General features: G+C 38.7%; 1 protein-coding gene across 3 annotated transcripts in view; it reads right to left on the bottom strand.

The window, feature by feature from the left end:
* Nucleotides 1-3,608: 3,608 nt before the first annotated feature.
* PLXDC2 (plexin domain containing 2) overlaps nucleotides 3,609-26,264 on the bottom strand; it is a 423,407-nt gene continuing 400,751 nt past the window's right edge. For 2 of the 3 annotated variants that reach the window (XM_055543765.1, XM_055543766.1), the window contains exon 14: nucleotides 3,609-4,121. In XM_055543765.1, the coding sequence (XP_055399740.1) occupies nucleotides 4,005-4,121 (117 nt within the window). In that variant the 3' untranslated portion in view covers nucleotides 3,609-4,004. Of the gene's footprint in view, nucleotides 4,122-19,806; nucleotides 20,595-26,264 lie in introns of those variants that run through there. The other variant, XM_055543764.1, reaches the window with a different exon arrangement.

Here is a 26,264-nt window from a genome sequence, read left to right as displayed (position 1 = left end):
ATAATAATAATCTTGCAAGGAAGACAGGACAGAAATATTTTTATTTTCCAAACTTGCAAATGGAAACTTCTAGTGGTAAAAGTGATTTTCCTGAGGACATAGTGGAAACTCAAAACTGTGTCAGCTGGGATTCTTTTCATTATTTTAAACTGCCTCTCTGAGAGAAAAACAGGCCCAGGAACTATCAAATCTATTTTTTTCTCCTCCTTCTTTTCTCCAGGAAGAAAGTGAAAGTGTTAGTCGCTCAATCGTGTCTGACTCCTTGTGATCCAACGGACTGTAGCCTGCCAGGCTCCTCTGTCCATGGAATTCTCCAGGCAAGAATACTGGAGTGGGCAGCCATTTCCTTCTCCAGGGGATCTTCCCAACCCAGGGATCGAACCTGGGTCTCCTGCATTGCAGGCAGATTCTTTACTGTTTGAGCCACCAAAAAGGAAAGACTTCTACAGCAGAGTTAATAGAATTTTCTGCAAAGACAGGAGCGTTTGGTGCTCTCTAGTATGGAAGCCACAAGCCCCATGTGACTTTTGGAGGCTTGAAATATGGCTAGAGTGACTGAAGAACTGAATTTTTACTTAATTTTAGTTAATTTAAATCATTCAATTTGGCTAGTGTATATATTGGACAGTACATCCTAGAAGCTTCCTGTGAGACTGCCCCATTTGTATGTTCTCGGTTACTAAGTTGTGTCTGAATCTTTGGGACCACACAAACTGTAGCCCACCAGGCTTCTCTGCCCATGGAATTTCCCAGGCAAGCATACTGGAGTGAGTTGACACTTCCTTCTTCAGGGAGTCTTTGTGACCCAAGGATTGAACCCTGTCTCCTGCATTGGCAGGTGGGTTCTTTACCACTGAGCTAGACATCCCAAATTAATAATTGGAGGCAAATTGCACTTTATTATTTAACTTTCTATTTGTTAGCACATGTTTCAATTTCAAACCTTTCATAAACAAATCAACACCGTGGTCAGTTTCACCTCATTGGCTTAAGATATTTTTCTTGACTTTTAATACCTTTGAAAAGTGAAAATGTGTCCAACTCTGTGCGACCCCATGGACTGTAGCCTGCCAGGCTTCTCTGTCCATGGGATTCTCCAGGTAAGAATTCTGGACTGGGTAGTCATTCTACTCCCAACCCAGGGATTGAACCTGGGTCTCCTGCACCACAGGCAGATTCTTTACTGTCTGAGCCATCTGGGAATCCTTTACCTATTCACTAAATGTTTTTACAAATAATTAAGATGAAATAACTAACTTCCTCTATAGCACCATTTATCTGATTTTTCTAGAACTTTGTATATGTTCCTTTGCTTTTATTCTCCTTTTACTAGGTTCATAGTATATGAAATAACATGCAGATGCATCTTTTCTAATACATAATATATGAAAAGTCCAAAGCACCAGAGTCCATTCTGAATTTCCAGAAACTCTGTGAATGTCTGCTCTTCCTTTGCAGTAAATGGGCACCAAGAACAAACCAGAGGTACAGAGTTGAATGAAAGTTTCATGAAAAAAAAAAAAGGATTCAGTCAGCCTTTTCCCTTACCTCTAGAAGATTCATCAACAACAGAAACATCTCACCACCTTTAACTCCTGATTTGGCTGGGAAGATTTCCCATACTTCAGCAGCCTTTTCACTTTCCCTTACTGGGTGCTCTTGTGCACTGGACAATTCAGAGAGTTTTAGGTTATTTTACAAAATTGGCATTTTTTTTAAAAAATCAAAAGTGGAAGATGAACTTTGAAAGGGATAGAAATTACACCACTACTTCAAAGAATTGAGAAAGGTGTTGGATATATATATGCAGGATTTATATAACTGTCAATCAGCTGTATTGGAAGCCACACCTAACACAAAAGCAAGTGAAAGAAGCATCAACTTATCCTAGAAGGAATCGTCTATGTGTTCCTTATGCCTTTGTAGAATACCTGTTGCACCAGTTATATTGGCAAGTCATTTGGTAATTGCTAACTGACCAAACCTACTCCACAAGAAATAAATTGGTTTATTTCATATCAACTGAACGTAGCTATAGCAGAGAGCTATAGCAGTCATCACGCCCTTCAATCACCTTGCTTGTCAATTTTTTTTTTTTTTTTTGCAATTGTTGTCTAAGCAGGTTAGGGGAAAAAAAAATGAACACCCTCATCAGGTACTTTAAAATGTTAAGCAAAATATACTTGATGGAAAATGCACGAGTTTACATCAGACGGTTGTGAGGATAATATGTGATACTCTGTTAGTGGACTGATGTCATTTGATGCAGACACTGTGTACAGATGCTGAGTTGGTAGTAAAGTGCTACTTACGAGACAGCTCTGCTTCTTGATACCTGAATCTGCAAATGCTGGACATGGGTACCTTATGAGAACCAACAGCTTCTTGGCACAACATGTAAGTTTCATGGGTCGAGATGTTGATGAAATTGTACACACAGTACCTGAATTCAAACTTTAGGAGCTCAGTATATATATTAACCACTTTCCTCCTCTGGGGGTGGAGGGTGCCTTTCCTGTCTTCACTCACAGGGATGGTTCAAAATCTGGACTGTGATTATAGGGCAAACAACAGATCCATCTAAGGAGCTTTTTGCATCTGCTTTATTTTTCCAGGGAGGGAAGGGGTTGATATGAACGGGAGAGCGGCTCCAACAGGCAGGAAAATCGATCGGTGCTGCAACCAGTTGAACCACTTCCACTAAGCGACATAAAAATATTCTAATATTAAGGATTATTTTACAACTCTATGGAAGTATGCAGTAATGCATCTCGCATTTGTTTTGTCTTGATGACAAAATGCACTCTGAGTCACAAGAGCCTGCCTTGTGTTAGTTATAAACAAAAATATATTTATATATATATATTTATGTAACTACTATGTGCTTTAAAGAAAATTACTGTATGATTCAGCAGGGTTCTTTCGCTCTTTTTCTCGCCAGGGATATGCTGACTTGAAAGCCTTCTTAGATAGGAATCGACAATGAAACGGGCCTCTCAGACTGAAACGGCAGTTAAAAAAAAAAACCAAAACACCAAAAACCTCATATGCTTAGAATCCCTTAAACATTTTTGCTTCAAAAACGATTAAGGAACTCATGGTACTGTGTCCTTCTGTTTCCTTCAGCCAAGAACAACTGTGGCTTCACAGGACTTCACAGTTGGGAGGTGGAGGCGATGCTTCTGAAAAGCAATCAGATGTTTTACTCTGGGGTGGGGGGAACCAGAAGCCTCGTTTGTCCCTCCCTCTGTCCTCATGCTTAGCTAAAAGGCTACGATCTTGTCACTGCTTACACAGAAGGCATCCAGGAAGAGGGAGGCCAAGTCGGAACTGGAAAGATAAAAGATTCATCCTGTAAAGTAGCAAACTGGTTGGAACAGGTGGGTCTGGTGGTTGGAACAGGTGGGTCTAGACCAGCAAAACAAAATCCTTCAGCCACATGTCTGGTGGAAAGACACAAAATCTCGTCTTTTGTGTCTGTTTGGGCCCCTGCATCAGCTACTCTTCTCAGCAAACTGGAAATATCTGTCATTGTTCTTTTGAGTGAATGGGTTCAGGCTTTGGAACACAGTTATCAGAGAAGACTATTTGAACCAAAGGTATAGATCCCTTGTGAACTAAAGCTTTATTATTATTTTTTTTCCCGATCCCTTTGCACCCTGCACCTTAAGCCAACAGCACTGTCATCTTGTCATATTTCTGATAAGTCCACAGGAGATGTGCTGAGTGAACTATAGAGGTCATTCCACTAGGGAATTTTATGTTCAGTGGTAACTGATATCCTCTATAAGTTTAAAAAAAATTTTTAACCCTTTCTGGGCTGGGCTTGTCCAGAAATCTCATCTCCTTCTGGCTAGAGCAGCTTAGGGCTCCTGTGTGTGTGTGTGTGTGTGTGTGTGTGTGTGTGGGTGGGTGTGTGGGTGTGTGTTTGTCTTAAAGGTATAGGCAAATCTTTAGTCTTAACACCTGTAATCCAGCACTGGTGCTGTTCTGTCCTAGAAATTTCAGCACTGCTCTGATACGATAAAACCTTCTTTCTCTCCAACTGGTTCAACTTCAGCATAGGCAGGATGGCCAGAACCTCTTCGGAACTTCATTGCTGGCCATCTGCTTGGGCGTCTCTGAAACAGAAAAATGCAAAAGGAGTGAAAAGCACGGTAACGGTCACATCATAAGAAAAGTTTATTTGCCAACTATTTCAGATGAACTTCTGAATTACATGTAGCAACATATTAAATGATCTCATTACCACCACAGTTGAAATTATACATGCCCAAAGCACCCTGCTTGACTCTCTATTATGGCACTACCAGCACGTCCCAGATGACAGTCCCTTGGCCAAAGCTACCCCCCAAAGGATTGAGAGTTTCTCAAAGACATGGTTTGTGCTTTATGCGTGTTTATGTCTAAAAGACTCCATTAAATGTCCAGATATAACTAAGCAAAAATGAACAGTCATGAAAAACAAATTTTCTTAATATATAACCATGGTCACCTTCTCTTTAGAGGTCAATAGTGATATCACTTCATTTCATTTGTTAATTCACTCAAAAAACCTAAGACCATAAAATTCTGCACAGTTATTAGAAGTGTGCTTCAAATTTGGCAAAAACCAAACTAAAAGATCAATCACCTTAATATCTTAAGAATTAATTTATTAAGCTAAGACATCCCATAGATGACTTTTTGTGTTTGAAAATGAACAGATGTCATGCCCTGAAAACTGAATCCAACGTCAGAGGTTGTGAATAATCTCAAACCCATGTAAATAATTGCACATATAGACAATGGTCTTAAAATACAGGTTACTTGTATTGACACTTCTCCCTAACCCTATGTTTATCAAACAAACCTTTTGTGATTTACAAACAGAAGTGATGAAATGAATTATTAAGTTACAGCAGCAGAAGATGCTAAAAGGCATTTCTCAGCCATAGTGGCACCAGAAATTACTATTCCATTTATCAGAGTACCTGTTATTTTGGAGTAAATAAACCAATAAATATTAAAGGAAGTTTATTTCTACCTATGAATTTTAATGTGAAAAATGTTAAATATCAGTGTAGGTATATTGGCATTTGGCAGCTTTCTAGATTGGCCAATTACATTCCACTGTCATGATTAATGGCTGTAAAAGAGATTTCCCATCAGGTTGGAATGAGTATTATTAGCTTTACCTTCTGGAAAAATACCAATCATGGTAATTGCATCTTGCCTGTTAATAATATTAGTACTGTCTCTATAACATTATATGGTCAAAATGCTTTATATTTATTAGCTGGTTAAGTCCCATTATGTAAGTGAAACTGAATTATCTTCATTTTCCTAAAAAAGAAGGTAAAACTGAGAGGGCTAAATAGCAATTTAGTGTCTTTGTTGCAACTAAAAATCATCATCAATGGAAATATACTAGAGATATAAACTATAAATGTTTCTAGAGAGATGGACACTGTAATTTATGGTCACTCCTGTTGTGAGAAAATGCCAATATGCTCATTCGTTCTTTAAAAAAATATCCCTGGCTGCACCGGATCTTAGATCCTCAGAACATGGGATCTTAGTTTCCCGACAAGAGATCAAACCCAAGCCCCCTGCACTGGAGGTGCAGAGTCTTAACCACTGACCACCAGGGAAGTCCTCCGTGTGCTCACTCTTTATAACCCCCACTCTGGTTTCAGTTACTTCGCAACAGGGCTTCTTAGGGCACAGATGCCCTTGTGTTTCTTGGAGTCAAGCAGCACCACTAAGTCTGTTCTGAAGTTCTACCTTACAAGGCCCATTTGGCCCATGGGTCCAGCAGGCAAGTACAGCCCTATGGACTAGCACTGATTTACCACTCAGGCCATAAAGACATTGTGTTACAGGTGACCATTAAAAAGGAGTGCTGATTATCATCAAGAAGACAAGAGATGGCAGGTATTGGTGAGAACATGATGGAAAGGGAAACTTAGACACTATAGGTGGGAATGCAGATTGGTCCAAAGACTATGGAAAACAATCAGGAAGTTCCTCAAAAACTTAAAACTGAATCTACTACATGATCCAGCAATTCCACTTCTAGTATATACCTAAAAGAAATGAAAACAGAAGTCTGATGAGATAACTATATTCCCATGTTTATGGCAGCATTATTCACAATAGCCAAGATATGGAAACATCCCAGGTGCACATCCATGGATGAATGGATAAAAAAGGATGCAGTATGGATACACAATGGAATATTATTCTGTCATGAGAAAAGAAGATATCCTGTCATTTGTGACAGCATGGTTGGACCTTGAACACATGATGCTAAGTGAGGTAAGTCAGATAGAGAAAGACCAGAACTGTGTGATATCACTTATCTGTGGAATCTAAAGAAGTCAGACCTAAGAAAAAAGCAAACAGTGGTTACCAGGTAATAGAGGATGGGGAGATAAGATTGATAGTACGTAAGGGTATACACTTGTGATGAGTATTAAATAATATTGTACTATAAGCATGCAATGAAATAAATATCATTACAACAGCAACCATATTACAATATATAAATGTATCAAAGTAACACATTGTATGCCTTAAACCTACACAATGCCAAACTTATCTAATTAAAGAAATAAAAAGGAACACCACTGATGAGAATTGTTGATGATGATGCCTGGGAAAGTTACATTTTATTAAACATAATTAATCATATTTCATGCTGTTAGAAGGTGATTTACACACATGATCTTATTTAATGTGTACAACTCAATCATTTACCTTGCACCCAAACCTAAAAAGCTGGCAAATGGCAGATCCAAGATTTAAAATGAGAGCTACCAACTTCCAAAGTTAATTCTCCCACTATAGAAATTAGCCCTTAAAATTCATTACTTTGTGTACAACCTATCTGAAATTTGTGAACAGAGTTCTATTTTTATTTCAATCTTAAACTATGACATTACCACAACTTCAGTATTCTAAGCATTACTAAGAATTCTAAGAATTACTAAGTTTATAATTAATTCTCTGTCTTAGGTGAAAAAGTTGCAGGATTATTGATAATGTTTATCATGTTCTTTGTGAACTCATCACAGAGGTTCTCAAAATAGAAAGTACAGTGAAGCTACCACTGTTAACACAGTACAAACATATTTTCTGAATTAATTTCATGTTCTTAAAAAAATTTCTTTCATCTTACCACTACTCATTAGAGAAAAAAACACCCTAACAAGATTTAAAATCACTAGAGATTCCACCACCCACACATAATTTGGTTCAATCTGTGTATATCATTTATACTCATTTCTAGAAACACTAAATCACAGCAGATGCTGTTTTATGAACTCCTTTATTTCCAATTAAGAACACAAAAAATTTTATGAACTATTCTTCTACAAAATTACTTTTAGTGCGTGCAAAAGCATACTACATATAACTCAATATGAGTTATATGGTCAATTTGATTTTGAGATTTTTTTTTCCAGATTGTTTGATAGTATAAATAATGCTCCAGTGAATATTTTTGCTGCTAACCTCAAAGGAATATTTCTGATTAGTTCCTTTTATAAACTCACAGAAGTGAAATTATTGATCCAAAGAGAATGTGCAGATTATTTACTAAAAATATCTGAAATGTCTGACATGGTGCAAGATGCTGTTTTGAAGGGCATATGACCAAAGAAAAGTATAAAACATGGTTTCCATATGGAAGATAAAAACTTCCTCAGGGTAAAAGGGGTAAGACTTAATTTAGGTTTCAAATAAGCATTCTAAAGATGAACAAGATAGAATAGGTTGTTATCTAACTACAAAATTATTCAAGACTCCTATTTTATATGTACAAAATGGAAAGATTTATACTTACTTCTACAGTTTTTGACTAGATGCAAAGAGAGGGCATTTCCCATAATATTATGTCAAAATTTACAATGAAATCTAGCAATTGTCATGCACTTGGTCTGATTTTACATTCTTTTACCCGTTTTTGATATCTCAATTTTAACCCTAAAAATGCCACAGAGTAATAAGTTTATCAAAATCCTGCTTCCTTTCTAGAATGCTTCCACATATCACAAATCAATTAAATGATCCTAAATAAATCACTTGATTTCTCTGGGCTTTTGTTTCCTTATCTGTACAATGATATTTGGGGATCTGTCCTCTAAAATTGTAGAATCCTTATACCTGCTTGCCTAAGATAACTGAACACTGGGGAGAAAAGTTACTTAAAAACTTCTCTGGGTCATGGTTCTTCTGATCATTGTCTCTCCTACCTTCCTCCACTAACTTTTAGGATCCCTAAACTGAAATTTATATAAATTAGTCCTAACTGAAGTTGTTTTCCTAGGTCAATCTGCAGTTGCTCAGAATTTCCTTACAAATGAAAACAAGGGGTCAGTTCTCTGATTTTCACGATTCAATGCTTAGTTCTCATAGAACAATCTGTAAGGTTGAACCTTATCTTTAAGCTTGGTAGATACCATGAGGCATCTATGCAGTAGACAAATGGGATCTAGAAACTTGGGCATCATGTCTGGCTCTGCCACGAAATATGATGGATGGGTCACAACTCAGCATTTAATACTTCTTTCTTGAGGCTTAAACACGTCCCAGTGTGTTCTTTTTAGAATGGCTAATTCGAATTGTTACAGAAACTGATGGGGGCCACAGGGTCACTTGTTAACAGAGCAGGATGTATGCTGAAAATTGAAAAATTCAAACCAGACTGTACTGTTAATTCATTACAGAGATGCAGGATGTCATGGCTTAAAACATGACTGTGTGTAATGCGTGGGTGCTCTCTAATTTCATTTTTGAGAATTATTTATGCGATTCATCACATTCAGAAGTAAATGTTCATGCTGATATGTCTGCAATGGGGTAGGCCATGCAGGCAGGTATTCTCCCTAATTACTCCTTCAGAACTATTAACTGAACAGTCATTCAGATCTGTCTCAATGGTCTGTGGCGAGATAATTAGCTGAAATATCCACAAACAAACCTGCAGGGTACCCTCCGTTAGCAGTGTACACAAAACTGCAGCTGGAGACCTGTCTTCAAGCTCAGAGAGCAAAGCAGAGAGTGCTTTTTATGCGTTAGATGAACCCTTGAAAGGCAGTTACTAGACGTGAGTGTGAAAAACAAGAGGCTAATTCTGAACTTCCAGGCCCAGCTAGAAGACACCTGTAGTGTTTGATGGTGCTTGACAAGCAGTTGTTCTGAGATTTCTAGTATTTTGTGCTTTCTTTAGTAAACAGGGAGAAGTGGAAGGAGGCTGAGATTCTGAGGCGTGGACAGCATCTTGGTCCTGTCACTTCCCAGCACAGGACTTAGGCACAGACGAGTGTTTTGTTAGTTTCCCCATTTGGAAAAGGAAATGAACTAGATGATTTTTTTTTAAGAATTTTTTCTTTTTTAATAAAAAAAAAATTAAACCATGGACCGTTTGTTCCAATAAAATTTTACCTGAAGCCCAGACAGGATCACTCAGAGTAAAGGTCTCTCTTCATTACAATGGATGAAGCCCTGCTTACACACTTCCTGAGCCCTGGGGGATCCTGTGCCTGAGCATGGTCTCGGAAACTATCGAACTAGATCTGCATTTCTCACCTTGCAGACAATCACAAGGCATCTTGTTAAAATGCAGATTCTGATTCGGCAGACCTGGGCGAGGTCTGGGACTCTGCATTTCTAACAAGGTCCCAGGTGATGCTGATGTTGCTGGTCCACAGCACGTTGGGAATTGCAAGGACAATGATTCGCTATGCTCTCTGCAATCAGCATTCTGAGTGGAAGAAAAACATTGAACTCTGACTTTACTTGGATCTCCGCATACCTTCATGGAAACTTCAGTATGACTGGGTCAGCCTTTTCACATTTAGCTTTGATCACGTTTGACTGTCCAGAGGAAGGGAATCATTTCTCTCATCTCCTTATTTTGTGTTGCATATTAGTTCAACACAAGTTATATTCACTTATAAATCTGGGCTGCCAGTTTTAGCAAATGGATCTATAGGCCATCAGTTAAATTTGAATGGCAGATAAACAATGAGTAATATTTTTAAACTATACTTCATGGCACATACTCATACTAAAAATTATTCATTGTTTATTTGAAATTCAAATTTATCTAAGTGTCATGTATTTTATTTGGCAAGCCTAAATTCACAGGAAAACACAATATAATATCTGTGGGCCCTGGACAGTCAAACTTGCAATCTAATTAAAGTAAATGACTCCTATTTGTGGCTGTGTCTCTTTGCTTCAAAAATTGTAGGTTACTTTTTTCTTAAAAAGAGAACTCAAATGGATTTGTCTGGCTTCTGGTGTGACCAAGAATTCTAAGCAATAACTCTTGTGTGAAACAAAGCCTGGGTGTTTTGGGTTTTTTTTGCACAGTCTCTACTCATCCTATTTTAGTTGCTTTTCCTCACGTGAAAGTTGTTTTACTATCCTGCAGTTGCCTCTTTTCCAACCAAAAATTATGAATTCCCAGTGGTCTGTTCCCTTCATTTTAGAACTGTGTTATGGATAAATCCTGAAGAATTAATTACTATAACCATAGTTAATACATACCCCAAATGAAAATGGTCCCAACGCATAGGAAGAACAGTTATTTACTGGGAATAACAAAACTATCATAATACTCACATGATTTTCTAAAAGATAAAGTACCCTTAAAGGGGGGATAGATAGATAGGGAGTTTGGGATTGATAAGTACACACTGCTATATTTAAAATGGATAACCAACAAGGAATTACTATATAGCACAGGGAAGTCTGCTCAATGTTATGGGGCAGCCCGGATGGGAGGGAAATTTGGGGGAGAATGGATACATATACATGCATGGCTGAGTCCTTTTGCTCTCCACCTGAAATTATCACAACACTGTTAACTGGCTACCTTCCAACATAAAATAAAAAGTTTTTAAAAGGAGGGAATAGATTGGGAGTTTGGGACTGACATGTACACACTAATATATTTAAAATAGGTTAGGACTTCCCTGGTGGTCCAGTGGTTAAGAATCCACCTACCAATGCAGGGACATGGTTTTGATTCCTGGTCTGGGAAGATTCCACATGCCTGCTGCTGCTATTGCTGCTGCTGCTAAGTCGCTTCAGTCGTGTCCGACTCTGTGCGACCCAATAGACGGCAGCCCACCAGGCTCCCCCGTCCCTGGGATTCTCCAGGCAAGACTAGGGGCACCTGAACCCATGCACCACAACTGCTGAGCCCATGCACTGCAGCTAGAGAGTAGCCCCTGCTCGCCACATCTAGAGAAGCCTATATGCAGCAATGAACACCCAGCACAGCCAAAAATAAAATAAATAAAAAAGATAACTGGCAAGGACCTCCTGTATAGCACAGGGAACTCTGCTCAATATTCTCTAATAAGCTAAATGGGGAAAGAATTTGAGAAAGAACAGATACATGCACAACTGAATCACTTTGTTGTATACATAAAACTAATACAACATTGTTAATCAACTATACTTCAATATAAAATAAAAAATTAAGAAACAAAATAAAATGAAAATCAAGTGATTATTGGCTGCTAAATTAGGGAAAGAAATTTTTTAATATGGGAAGAAAAATCTTGCATACATACATTTCAAACAATGTCCTTTTTTTTTTTTTTTTTAAAAATATAGCCCACTGGATCTCAGGGAATTTCACTTGGGGAAATTAAAAAAAATTATTGAAGTCAAAGCCCACCTTGGCCAACTGATTTAGAATCTATCACTGGGGCTCAGGCAGTGGATTTTTTTTTTTTTTTTTTTAAGTTCTCTGGGTCAGTCAGATGCACAGTAAGGGTTGAGAACCACTTTCCATGTCTATATCCCATGCTCTCCTACTTCTGAGCCTTTGCCTGTGGCTCCCCTTACCTGGAATGCCACTTACTTCATCATTTTTACTTATGTAAACACTATCCATTTCATATTATTTCCCAGAAAGCTTTCTGGATTTCCACCTACAGATTAGAAGTTACTTTTCATCTTCCTATGTTGTCACAGACATTTCCTGATATTTTAGCTACATGTCTTATCACAGTTTAGCTCACATGGTTATTGTTTATGTGGTTGCATACATGCACTGTACGTATCTGTTCTTCAGGTCAACGTCATATCTGTTCAACCCTGAACTAGCCATGGCAGTGTGTACTGAAAATCTGGAGTAGATCTGACATCTGGAGTAGATCTCTTTCATACATAACATCTGTCTCTTCTGCAAGATGTTATTTTCAGTCATAATTGGAAAAGGAAATGAATAATAATAATGACCGGAAAAGAAGAAGACAGTGAAAACCTTCCTGTTTTGAACTTCATGGATGTAATCACATCAGCAAAATACAAATAAAAATACAAAACAAATATTACTGCACAAATGGTAAAATAGAATGACAATGTATTTTTGAAAAAAGGTGGAAAAGACACATGAGGGAATATTGCCAAATCGGTGAGTACCAGGTTCAGAGAATGATTTGCACTTTGTAAAAATAGAACTGACGTGACTCAAGTTCTTTTTCTTTGTCTTCACAAACACAATGTTGTCATTCTTTATTTTGAATCTATTGTTTTAACACAGATGCTTGAAGTACTGGTGGGTTGGAGACCTGTTGATCCTGAACACATAAAAAGACTAGATTTTTATGGAGTCATGATTCATAAGAATTCATTCATCCTCTAAATGAATGCATACAGCTGAGTCTGTTGTCAGGTGCCACGCATGCAACTGGGGGTTCTCTGAATTAACTTTCATGTAGAAGACAATATTCACTAAAGGAAAAGTAAAAAAAAAAAAAAAAAACACACATGCTGAGTTGAGCTTTACATATATACTGTGTTAGTAAAACTCAACAGTGACTGCATCAACTCTTTAGACCTTAGATCAGCAAAAGTTTTTAACACAATTTAGAATTTCAAACACACAGTGATAAGAAAAATCTCACCTTATTTTGGTTTACCATTCTCTGGAGACAATCCCTCCCCTCCCTACTTATGACCTGCACCCAGGGCAGACTGCGCTCAAAGCCCTGTCCTTGGTTCCACATTGATCCACCACATTTAGCAAAGTATAAGGCACAAAGAGACTCATGTCGATTTGCATAGATCTCCTTCTCCAATTTATGCCTCGTGAGATACTCAGCATCCAGAGTCTTCTTTTCTCTTTTGACTTCAACCCATTATTGGGCATTTTGTTGCCCCAAATAAGAATGACTGGTTCATAGTGACTCTTGGTGCAGTCATGTGGGTATAACTGCATTCAGTCAGCCAATAAAATTGCTATTTAAGCACCTATATGTAAAACACAACACTAACTCAAGGCATTTAAAGTATATTTAGGGAAAATAAGGTATTTGCATACAAAAGATTGAATTCACTTAAAGCTAAAAACATACAGACAAGAGATTTGATTACTCAGTATAAAATCAAGTATGTGCTAAAAGTATTTGAAAGTAAATTTTATGAGTTTGGAGGAAAGAGGCAGCCTTCCTTTGGATTTGAGTCATCAGAGATGGTTTCATGAGCAGATTGAACATGAAGGCAAAGGACAGAATGAAACTCTCAGTGCAGCCTGGAGGCTACTGCCTGAACTCATTCCAGGTCTTTAGAAAACCTCAGTCTCTGGTTTTGTGTGCTTTGTTTTTTCTTTCCTACTTTATCCCCTCCAGCAACTTTAAGAACTTCAATATTCTCTTCCTCAGAATTCCTCTCCATCACTTTGAAAATATCCACTTCTGTCTCTTCTATATTGCTAATCCTATCTCATCTCAAAACAGCTATCTCCAAGGCCTGGCCATCTCCCTGCACTGCACTACCTCTAATTCCTTTAGATTAAGTTCTTCCAGCTGTATCTTAAATCCTCATCCTCTACTTTTTCCTATTCCAGACTCTAAGCAGTGACACTACTGCAGAAAAAAGTCACATATTCAGGTTAAGCCAGCCCTAAAGGGTGAAGGCAGGAGATGGATGCGCCCCAGCCCTAAAGGGTGAAGGCAGGAGATGGATGCGCCCCAGCCCTAAAGGGTTAAGGCAGGAGATGGATGGGCCCCAGCCCTAAAGGGTTAAGGCAGGAGACGGATGGGCCCCAGACTAAGCAGATGGAGTTCATTTCCTATGGACAGAAACGCCATAAAACAGGATAACTGGAGAGGCTGAGCCCTGCACAGATAAAAGATAAGAGACCACATATTTCTCATTCTCAAAGTCAAGGAGACCTTCCTGATAAGAAAGCTCCTTGGAGGTCAAAAGGGGAGTGATGTCAATCTACCCACAGGCCTCTTTGTTGGAATCCATCTTGGCTAAGAGATGTGCACATGGGAGGATCCTGAGATAAATGAAATACAGACTCAGAATCAGGCAAATAGAAATGACTGGCCAAAGAAAACCTGGAAGAAATGCCCCCATAAGTGATCCAAACTGCCACTGGGGCGTGACTCTATTTCTGAGTCAGCCTGTGTGTCTCTCCACACTACTCTTTTCCTCCCAATAAACACTTTACTTGTTTCACTACTCTTTGTGGGAATTCTTTTTTGCAACAACGAAGGGCCAGGGCCTTGTCACTGACCACTGGTCTAGTGTCTACAATTCAGCGCTCTTACTGCTGTGGCCCGACCTCACTCTCTGGCCAGGATCCGAAACCCTGCTTCAAGCTGCTGCAGGCTGAGGCCACCTGAGATCAGAATCACACTCTTTGAATTGTGAACTCAGTGATAAGTTCGTTCTTCTCTTGTCAAATCCGTATGATGCACCCAAACTCCATCCAATTCCAATTCTCTCTCGATCATGTATTTTATCACCATTTTTATTGAGAAGATTAAGCCACTAAGATGATAACCCTTCTGCTTGTTCTTCACTAAAGACTTCATATCCACTGATCCTTTCTTCTTGTCTGAAATAAAAAGATAGTCTCTCTCCATGGCATAGATAATTGCATTTCCTACTCAATCCTGTCTCTACTTCATCCTTCCCAAGCACCTTAAAACAAAAAAAAAACAAAAAAAACAAAAAAAACCACTTTTTTTTTCTTTACCTTATGCCTACACTCAACATCAGAAAAACAAAGAACCACCTTTACTTGATTTTTTTTTTTTTTGTGGGGGGGGGGGCCTCATTACTAAATCTCTCTTGAATGTCTGACTGAATCCTCTGCCTTCACATTATACAACCATTTTTGCCCCTTAAATCTGATGTCTCCACCTTCTCTTGAAACTGCATCCTCACAGGTGACAAATAATCTCTTTGTCAAGTTAGTACCTTTTATTGCTTCAAATTCTTTGGCGTCTCTAGAGCCCTTTATAATGATGGATACTCTTCATTTCTGATATTCTCCCTGTTGCTGGTTCTCTAAGATGGCATATATTCTTGCATCTTGGGTTTTTCCTTTTGTTTTCTTTTTTTTTTAAAAAATATGCTTTTTACACTTGTCTCCTTTGCTGGTTTCTAAATGCTAAATGTTAAGATGTCCTAAGAGAGCCATGAACTCTCTGATCCCTCTTCCCAGTGGCATTCTTTATTCTCTTGGAGTTCAATTCTCACTGTTGTAACTTTCATATTTTCTCACCTGACTGCTTTATCTTAATCCATTCCTTCCCTTCAGTTGCTTTTTTGAAGAGGCCCAACTGTGATTTGACCATCAGCTCTAAACAAACATGTTTAAAATCCACCCCTCTCACTTTCTTTCCTGAGCTAACTTTGTCTTCTGATGTTTCTAATTCTAATAACCAGAAAATTTTATGTCCCTGTTTCTCAGATTTTGTACTTTGGAATTATCTTTGCTTCTTTTTTCTTCATCCCATACTTTCAATGCAAAAATCAGGACACCCTCTCTACCATTACCATGAATTAGCTCTAGGAGTTTTAGAAATTGCTTAACTTCTTCAAGTTACCTTCTCTGTATAACAATGACTACATTTACGGATCTCACTGAGAACCAAAGAAAATTAACTGAAGGCACTTTCAGATACGCTGAATTCTGTCTTCTGCCTTCACATGGCTCTTGAATTAGCTTCATTCCATTCCTTCTATTAATACCTGACTTCAGCTCCCAGTTCTCATGTCACACATGAACTACAAATACAGCCTTCCAGCTCTCCTGTGTGGGTCCTTTCTCTCTTCTCCAGCTGTCTCCAGCCCATTTCCCTAATGCCTTTTCAATTTCTACTTCTTTATTACATCACTGATTCTGACTGCCTGTAGAGCGAATCCCAGATTTTGTAGTTAGTTCTTCAAAATCTGTCACATGTAATCTCCATCTGCATTAAAGCTACTCCCAGTACTTGCTGTAGGTACCAATATATAGTTGAATAAACCAACCAATCTGAACCTACCTTGATTTAACACTTTTGTAAAATCATAACAGACCCTACTTGCATGTGAATGCCATCTCCTCCTCCACAGCCTGGCACTCATTTGAGACTCTGCTCAAATACTATCTCTTTAATGAAACTCCCCCTGATTAAATTAATCTCTGTCTCTCTTTCCTAAGAATTTTTCAGTCCTTGACTGCACTATTTTGCGCAAGAATACTCAAACCATCGCACAATTGCACTCATCTCACATGCTGGCAAGGTAATGCTCAAAATTCTCCAAGCCAGGGGTCAACAGTATGTGAACCATGAACTTCCAGATGTTCAAGTTGGTTTTATAAAAGGCAGAGGAACCAGAGATCAAATTGCCAACATCTGCTGGATCATGGAAAAAGGAAGAGAGTTCCAGAAAAACATCTATTTCTGCTTTATTGACTATGCCAAAGCCTTTGACTGTGGATATCACCACAAACTGTGGAAAATTCTTAAAGAGATGGAAACACCAGACCACTTGACCTGCCTCTTGAGAAACCTGCATGCAGGTCAGGAAGCAACAGTTAGAACTGGACATGGAACAACAGACTGATTCCAAATAGGAAAAGGAGTACATCAAGGCTGCATATTGTCACCCTGCTTATTTAACTTATATACAGAATACATCATGAGAAATGCTGGGGCTGGAGGAAGCACAAGCTGGAATCAAGATTGCCCAGAGAAATAACAATAACCTCAGATATGCAGATGATACCACCCTTATGGCAGAAAGTGAAGAGGAACTAAAAAGCCTCTTGATGAAAGTGAAAGAGGAGAGTGAAAAACTTGGCTTGAAGCTCAACATTCAGAAAACTAAGATCATGGCATCTGGTCCTATCACTTCAGGCAAATAGATGGGGAAACAGTAGAAACAGTGACAGACTTTATTTTGGGGGGCTCCAAAATCACTGCAGATGGTGACTGCAGCCATGAAAGTAAAAGACACTTGCTCCTTGGAAGAAAAGCTATGACCAACCTAGACAGCATATTGAAAAGCAGAGACATTATTTTGCCAACAAAGGTCTGTCTAGTCAAAGCTATGGTTTTTCCAGTAGTCATGTATGGATGTGAGAGTTGGACTATAAAGAAAGCTGAGAGCCAAGAAATTGATGCTTTTGAACTGTGGTGTTGGAGAAGACTCTTGAGAGTCCCTTGGTCTGCAAGGAGATCCAATCAGTCCATCCTAAAGGAAATCAGTCCTGAATATTCTTTGGAAGGACTGATGTTGAAGCTGAAACTCCAATACTTTGGCCACCTGATATGAAGAACTGACTCAATGGAAAAGACCTTGATACAGGTAAAGATTGAAGGCAGGAGGAGAAGGGGATAACAGGGGATGAAATGGTTGGATGGCATCACCGACTCAATGGACATGAATTTGAGCAAACTCGGGGAGTTGATGATGGACAGAGAGGCCTGGCATGCTGCAGTCCATGGGGTTGCAAAGAATTGGACACGACTGAGTGACTGATCTAAACGGAACTGAACTGACTGCACTATTCAGCATTGAATAAACCTTTAATGTTCCTTGTATTATTATTAAATTTCTCTGTGGCTATTTGGTCATTCAAGTTTTTATGTTCTACAATTTCACCTATATAATAAGCTGGCAAATGTGATTATACAGAGGATGACCACATGACATTGTCCAAATTAGGATACTTTGAGAGCGAGTGGGAGAACTATTAACAACTATATCAGACAATAGATATAAACTAGGAGTTACACCTCTGTGATATTAACAGCATCTACCAGATTGCATTTCACAAGTAGGAGCTTCAGTTTGGATTGATTTTCCATGATATAAGTTGTGAAGATTCCAGTCCTCCTTAGTCTTAGCTCATAATACCATATTGATAATGTAGCTAGCAGTATCTCTTAATTTTTTGAACCAAACTGCCACGAGTGGTTGTTGTCTACTAAAACAGAGTAATAATTTGCTGTTAGACAGGCACTTTACTCTGAGGAAAAGCAATTTGCAGTGAGTGTGAAAACAAGCCAGCTCACTGGCACCTAGTGACTTGGTTAAAAGACAAGATAAAGCTACTTTGGTCATAAATGTTCTAATAAAAGTCGAATGTGAGTTAGTGCTGCTCTGAACAATGACAGGACTGGCTGTGGTCCCCAAGAGGCTGTTCTCATAAAGTAACTTGTATCTGGAGCATCACTGTGCTTCTCAGTGAAGTCAAAGAAAAGCAGCAAGTTAAACTCTAATTAGCCATGACCTTAGGGATGGTAAATGGTGAACTATCTTCTGTCCTAAAGGGATTGCATGTTTTAATCCACATTTAATCAGGGAACAATCCAACTGACTGGTTTGTGGGCCAGTGGACCCCAGCCATTTTGGCACCAGAGGCTGGTTTCATGGAAGACAATTTTTCCACAGACTGGGGTGGAGGAGTGGCTTCGGGATGATTGAAGAACATTACATTTCCTGTGTACTTTATTTCTGTTATGATTGCATCAGCTCCACTTCAGATCATCAGGCATTAGATCCTGGAGGTTGGGGACCCCTGCTTATGCCATCAAATCCAAGGGCGAACCCTATTTATAATGACATTGTAGAGTAATGCTTATCAATCAAGCCAGGACAAAAAGAGATCTATACTATTTGACTGGTATCTCATGACGTGTTTAATTTGTATATGTTTACATAAGATGAAAAGGTTTAGAAAAACTCTAAATGGCAGATGGCAAACTTTTTATCTATTTAAGGTACTACAGAAAAATAGATATAAATATAATATGCTGGTGCTGTTGTTGCTAAGTCGCTTCAGGCGTGTCCGACTCTGTGCGACCCCATAGACGGCAGCCCACCAGTCTCCCCCATCCCTGGGATTCTCCAGGCAAGGACACTGGAGTGGGTTGCCATTTCCTTCTCCAATGCATGAAAGTGAAAAGTGAAAGGGAAGTCGCTCAGTCGTGTCTGACTCTTCGCGACCCCATGGACTGCAGCCCACCAGGCTCCTCCATCTGTGGGATTTTCCAGGCAACAGTACTGGAGTGGGGTGCCACTGCCTTCTCCAATATATATATAATATATATCTTTTTTAAATTTGAGAAACTTGTCCTATTTATTTTGGAATTTTGGATACATACTATCTCTTTTCAAGTCAATTCAGGAATTGAAATAAGAAATAATTATGATCCTATCCATAAAAAAGTGAATCACTATGTTGTACCACTGAAATTAATACAATGCTGTACATCAGCTTTGTTGTTGTTTAGTCACTAAGATGTATCCAACTCTTTTGTGACTCTATGAACTATAGCCCACCAGTTTCCTCTGTCCATGGGATTCTCCAGGCAAGAATACTGGAGTGGGTTGTCATTTCCTTCTCCAGTGGATCTTTCTGATCCACAGATCAAACTCAACTCTGCTACATTGGCAGGCATATTCTTTACCATTGAGTCACCTGGGAAGCCTGTCCTTCAACCGTACTTCAATTTTAAAAAATAAAAAAGTAATTAAAATCCTAAGAAAGGGAACAATATAGCATTAGGATGGAAGGAAAATAAATGTTAAGCATATCTTCTATACAAGATCATTGGAAGGGGAATTACAGATGCATTTATAGCTATTTTCATACAATATTGTAACTGACTAATATCAGTGTTTAATCATTCCTTACTTAGAGCCTCCAGTGATGTTCATTTCTATCCTTTACAAAGACTCATGTAATTTCTACAAAAGCTTAGTTGAAAGTGCAAGACATTCATCCTGTGATAAAGAAGTAATGATAACCACTCTAATGATATTATGTGAGCCAGGTTACAGTCCTGGAAGTAACTCCAACATTCACAATGTTTTTAAAATGAAAGAAAGAAATAAAAAAATCAAGATGTCTGAGACAGGCCAATTAGAACCTATAAAAATGACTTTTATTGCATAATCAGTAATATTAAATCCAGGGGTTGAGACCCTGGTTTGTGAATTATTTAGATCATTCTAAATCACTTTTTCCCCTGCCTCTTCTCATTTGTATAACTCATTAGTGTTTGCTTAAGAAAGGAGGGTGAGTATGGGAAACAAATGAACCCCTCCAATAAATACAAGAAGGAAGCAATGGGAAAAAGATGAATGAGGTGAAGTGAAAGTTGCTCAGTCATGTCTGACTTTGTGATCCCATGACTGTAGCCTGCCAGGCTCCTCTGTCCATGGAATTCTCCAGGCAAGAATATTGGAGTGGGTAGCCGTTCGCTTCTCCAGGGGATCTTCCCAACCCAGGAATTGAACCGGGGTCTCCTTGAACCAGAATTGAACTGGTGGATTCTTTACCAGTTGAGCTACCAGGGAAGACCAATGGGAAAAAAGATAAATACCTCCAATAAATTTTGGCATTTTTGGCTAAATACCAATTTTTGGCTAAAACTAATGATTATCTTTTTAAAAATAGTGCTTTTAACACAATGCTGATGAAGGCACCTTGGGAGGCAGCAAATGTGCTTTTAATTCCTGGTTGCATTACACAGAGAAGTTAAGGAATTGACCAAAAGTCACAAAGTTAGTAAATTAAAAGCTAGAATTTTTGCAAGGTCTGTCCTCTTTGCACTGATCTCTTTCTGCTTACTGCACTTAGCTGGTTCCTGCTTCCATTACTGTCAAACACTAAGGTCTCAGGCAAATCACTTCCCATCTCTTATTATTCACATTCTCATCTAAAAAGTGAGAAAATGGACAAACACTGGTTCTCTACTTACTATGAACCTATAACCTCCAATTAGCCTTATAACTGTTACATATGTGCCAATGATTTTTTAAAAGGGCAATATTTTTTTTTAATTTTATTTTTAAACCTGATTAAAAAAAAATTTTTGTCTGCATCAGATCTTAGTTATGGCAAGTGGGGTCTAGTTCCCTGATCAGAGATCAAACCTGGGCCCCTTGCATTGGGAGCTCAGAATCTTAGCCACTGGCCAACAAGGAAGTCCTGAAAGGGCAATATTTTAAATCAACATTAATTTTATGTATTTAAAACTTACAGTGAAAGATTCAACTAAAATATTCCGATAAGATTTGCATTAAAAATGTCCGAATGCATCAAGTCTTATAACATCAAGGTTGCAATTTCAAGAGTTATTTATAGTTCTAAGCACACAAAAGTTTATTCAGGGAAATGAAGTTTTAATTTCTCTTCAGGTGAGACATGTAATGCAAGAGTTGGGAACCACTGCATTTGATTTTTTCTTAAATTTCCTGTTGTCTCCAACTTTCTATCATTTTATGATTCTGTTGTTGACATTCCACTTGGATTATTTTAGATGAGACTACTAGGTGGCGCAGTGGTAAAGAATCCACCTGTCAATGCAGGAGACAGGAGATGTAGCTTTGATCCCTGGACCAGGAAGCTCCCCTAGTAAGAAATGGAACTTGAAGTGGTCCATTTTCAGGATGAGGTAGCTGGCCTTGTGTGGAAAATTATCAACCAATGGTTTTCCACTCAGAGTTAGCCATTTTTTCTTGGAAAATTATTGGCAAGTTAGTGTTGTCTAACAGCTTATACCTGGAGGGTCCCTAAGCTAACAGGATGTTTGGGAAGGGATAAACTAAAGTGTTTGTTGAGAAATGTGGACTTAGGATGGGAAGGGAGTAGAAAGAATACGCTATGAGACCTAGACAATGAAGTCCGGGAAGATTGTAACCCCATAGTACGAAGCCAGTGAGGAACTGGGGAGGGATCTGTGTGATAGGGAATAAAAGTGCTTGCTGTAACTGTCAGGGGTGTGCTTGCCCACGAGACACCCAATCTTGCAAGACCATCATTGAAAGTCTAGCTTTTGCTGTGCTTTGGGCCTCTGATTCCATTCCTTGGTTTGAAGCTGGTGAGCATATTTCTCACACCTGGAGAAGGAAATAACAATCCACTCCAGTATTCTTGTCTGGGAAAGTCCATGGACAGAGGAGTCTGGTGGACTACAGCCCACAGGGTCTCAAAGAGTTGTACACGACTGAGCACATATGCACGCATTTATTCAGCAAATATTTACTAAGCATTGTGCTTGTCCTGGGGATAAAAACAATGATGAGACAGATGTTCTGTCCCCTGGAGCTACCATATATTTATTAAAGTTCACTAAGAAGCAAAATAAAATAATACAATGAGGGAAGTCATTCTGATTTTGTTTTAAACACAGTCCCCTGAAAAGTCTGATCAGTTAATTCCACCTATTAACCAGAGTTAATAGAAAATAATTTCAAATCTCATAACCTCTGGTTATTCTTCCACTGCTGCTGCTGCTGCTGCTAAGTTGCTTCAGTCCTGTCTGACTCTGTGCGACCCCAGAGATGGCAGCCCACCAGGCTCCTCCGTCCCTGGGATTCTCCAGGCAAGAACACTGGAGTGGGTTGCCATTTCCTTCTCCAATGCATGAAAGTGAAAAGTGAAAGTGAAGTCACTGAGTCTTGTCTGACTCTTAGCGACCCCATGGACTGCGGCCCACCAGGCTCCTCCGTCCATGGGCTTTTCCAGGCAAGAGTGCTGGAGTGGGGTGCCATTGCCTTCTCTGATTCTTCCACTGAAATACCATAAATCATTTCATTTAAGAAATATATATGTGCTGTTTCCCAATTACACTAAATATATTCTGCTAAATAGCTTTTACAGTTGGTAAATAAAAATTTAAATCCAAAAACATGATAATTACTTAGTTTTTTAAAAATATATTCTACTTTTCCTCTTCTGTACTCCTGAAATTTTTATAGTAATATATCTTCTTGTATTTTAATGTTGTTATTTAGTTGTGTTCAACTCTTTGCCACCCCATGAATTGCAGCACGCCAGGCTTCCCTGTCCTTTACTGTCTCCTGGAGTTTGCTCAAACTCAAGTGCATTGAGTTGATGATGCCATCCAATCATCTCATTCTCTGTTGCCCCCTTCTCCTCCTGCCTTCAGTCTTTCCCAGCATCAGGGTCTCTTCCAATAAGTTGGCTCTTCACATCAGGTAGCCAAACTATTGGAGCTTCAGCTTCAGCTTCAGCATCATTCCTTTCAATGAATATTCAGGACTGATTTCCTTTAGAATTGACTGGTTTGGTCTTCTTCCTGTCCAAGGGACTCTCAACAGTCTTCTCCAGCACCACAAAAGCATCATTTCTTGAGCGCTCAACCTTCTTTATGGTCCAACTCTCACATCTGTACATGACTACTGGAAAAACCATAGCTTTGTCTATGACTTTCTGTTACTATAGCTTTCTCCCCAATAATTCCATTTCTTTTACATTTGGATTTGTTGCTATCAATATATTTATCAGTTTGGTTTTCTTTTGACTTTGCTCAACATGTTCAGTGGTTTTTAGTTCATCTGGCCCATTTCTTATATATCTCTCTTTCTAAACAAATTCTAATCCAATTATGTTGTTTGTTAAGACATACCTAGTCCAATATTTCTCCTGATATTTCATTATCCTAATGAATTTACTGGGCTTCCCTGGTAGGTCAGTGGTAAAGAACTGAACATGATTTAGTGACTAAACAACAACAGGAATGAATTTATTATGTGTCTTTCCATCCAAAGCATTATTTTTGTTCAGTCGCTCAGTTGTGTCCAACTCTTTGCGACCCCCATGGACTGCAGCACGCCAGGCTTCCCTGTCCTTCACCATCTCCTGTAGCTTGCTCAAACTCATGTCCATTGAGTCAGTGATGCCATCCAACCATCTCGTCCTCTGTCATCCCCTTTTCCTTCTGCCTTCAATCTTTCTCAGCATCAGGGTCTTTGCCAATGAGTCAGCTCTTCACAGCAGGGAGCCAAAATATCAAAACTTCAGCTTCAGCAACAGTTCTTTCAATGAATATTCAGGGTTGATTTCCTTTAGGATGGACTGGTTTGATCTCCTTGTAGTCCAAGGGACTCTCAAGAGTCTTCTCCAACACCACAGTTCAAAAGCATCAATTCATGATAAATTATTTAGTTTAGTTGTTTTATAATGCTGTCCTAAAATTCACACTATTTTGAATTGGTGGAAAAATAATCTATAGTTTAATTTATTATGATTGCAACCCAATTATCATTGCTAAATTAAAGTTTATAGTCTCTGTCTCCACAAATAGACTTGTGTTTATTTTAACCAAAGTCAGATACTAAAGTCAAAAGGAAGAAATTATTCAACCGTTGATATTATAAGTAGAACAACCTTCTTTTAAAGAGCTAACAGAAAGACTTGGAATACTTAAAACATATATCGTGTTCTTAAAGGAACATAATTCTTGTTTAAAGACATCCAAGTAGACTGTAGTTCTGTGGGTTTTAATTTATTTATTCACTTGATTCTTTCATCTTTTAAGGATCTCCCTGTGGAATTTCATACACAAGTGTAAATTATATGTGTGTGTGTGTGTGTGCTCGGTCCTTCAGTTGTGTCCGACTCTTTGTGACCCCATAGCCTGTCAAGCTCCTCTGTCCATGGAATTTTCTCCATTTCCTCCTCCAGGTAATCTTCCCAATCCAGGGATCAAACTCACACCTCTTGCTTCTCCTGCACTGGCAGACAGATTCTTTACCAATGTACAACCTAAGAAGCCCCATAAAAAATATATATATACATATAAATATGTATGATAAAAATATAATATGAATATATATAAAATTTATTTCATGGCTTTATGCACCATTAAAAATAATGAGTTATGGTATGGTAATTAAGGGGCTTCCCTGGTGGCTCAGATGATAAAGAATCTGCCTGCAATGTGGGAGACCTGGGTTTGATCCCTGGGTTGGGAAGATGCCCTGGAAGAGGGCATGGCAACCCACTCCAGTATTCTTGCCTGGAGAATCCCCATGGCTAGAGGAGCCTGGTGGGCTACAGTCCCTGGGGTCACAAAGAGTTTGGCACGACTGAGTGACTAAGCACAGCACATGGTAATTAAGAAGCAATTAGAGCAGAGAATTCAGTGAGATATTAAATATTTTATTCACTATTTTTAATAATTCTTCCTGATGAATAAAATATTTTATTAATTTAAAAACACTATAGTCTTGCCTGGAGAATTTAATGGACAGGGGATCCTGGTGAGCTACAGTCCATAGTGTTGCAAGGAGTTTGACATGACTGGTGCAACTTAGCATACACACACACACACACACACACACACACACACACACATACATGTTATCCAGAAAAGTAAATGAAAGATTATACTTATAAAGAGATCTTATTTTGGTAACTGCATAAATAAAAGAATCACCATAAACTTAAACTGATATCTCAGAAACATTCAGTGATGGACATGAATAAAATTCCAGCATTTTAGACAGATACACAAAAAGTGTCTTTTTAAAAAATGCAAATGATTTTCACCTTTTTTCACATGACTATATTTCTGGAAAGTTGCCATCTAATAAAACAACGTCTTTAAGGAGAGTGTCAAACCATTTAAGCTGGATTTTGCTTCATCTTTTCTTCACAGTAGTTCATTAAAAGTGAATGCCCCCTTTTGCCTCCTCTAAGAAATAAAAATAAATATTTTCTTTGAAGAACCTACTTTTTCCTGGAGTTTCCTTTAAGACTGGAATAAGACTAAAGAATGCCTTAAGGGCAACACTCAGTTATGAAAAAAAAAGAAATGTGACTTCAAGATAAAAAAAGATCCATGGGTCTATGAAATGAATTCTCTATTTACTACACAGGTTAGTCAATGAATCATGTCTTCTTGTCTTCCAAGTGCTATTCACTAGGCAGCTGTACAGCAAGATGCCAAACTTTTAGTAAACACTTTTTTTCTCCCCAGCAGCAGCCTCTTGAATCCTTGCCTAGCTCCTTTCCTCTGGTTTCTTTCCTGGCAGCACTCCTGATTGCCAGGAAAAGTTGAGGGCCACAGCTGCCTGCCTTTCTTTCATCTCACTCTCCATGGGTCCTTGTTATTCACAAATATTTCTTGGGGTGAGGAATTCCTTGAATGACAAACTGCTCAGGAGCCTGTGGTTATGTGGGTGCTGTAGCGGCACAGCCCACAGGC

This window comes from Bubalus kerabau, chromosome 13, assembly GCF_029407905.1.
Source record: "Bubalus kerabau isolate K-KA32 ecotype Philippines breed swamp buffalo chromosome 13, PCC_UOA_SB_1v2, whole genome shotgun sequence".
NCBI classification, from domain to species: domain Eukaryota; kingdom Metazoa; phylum Chordata; class Mammalia; order Artiodactyla; family Bovidae; genus Bubalus; species Bubalus kerabau.
The sequence above is the reverse complement of the archived record's forward strand: the minus strand, read 5'-3'. Positions and strand labels throughout refer to the sequence as shown.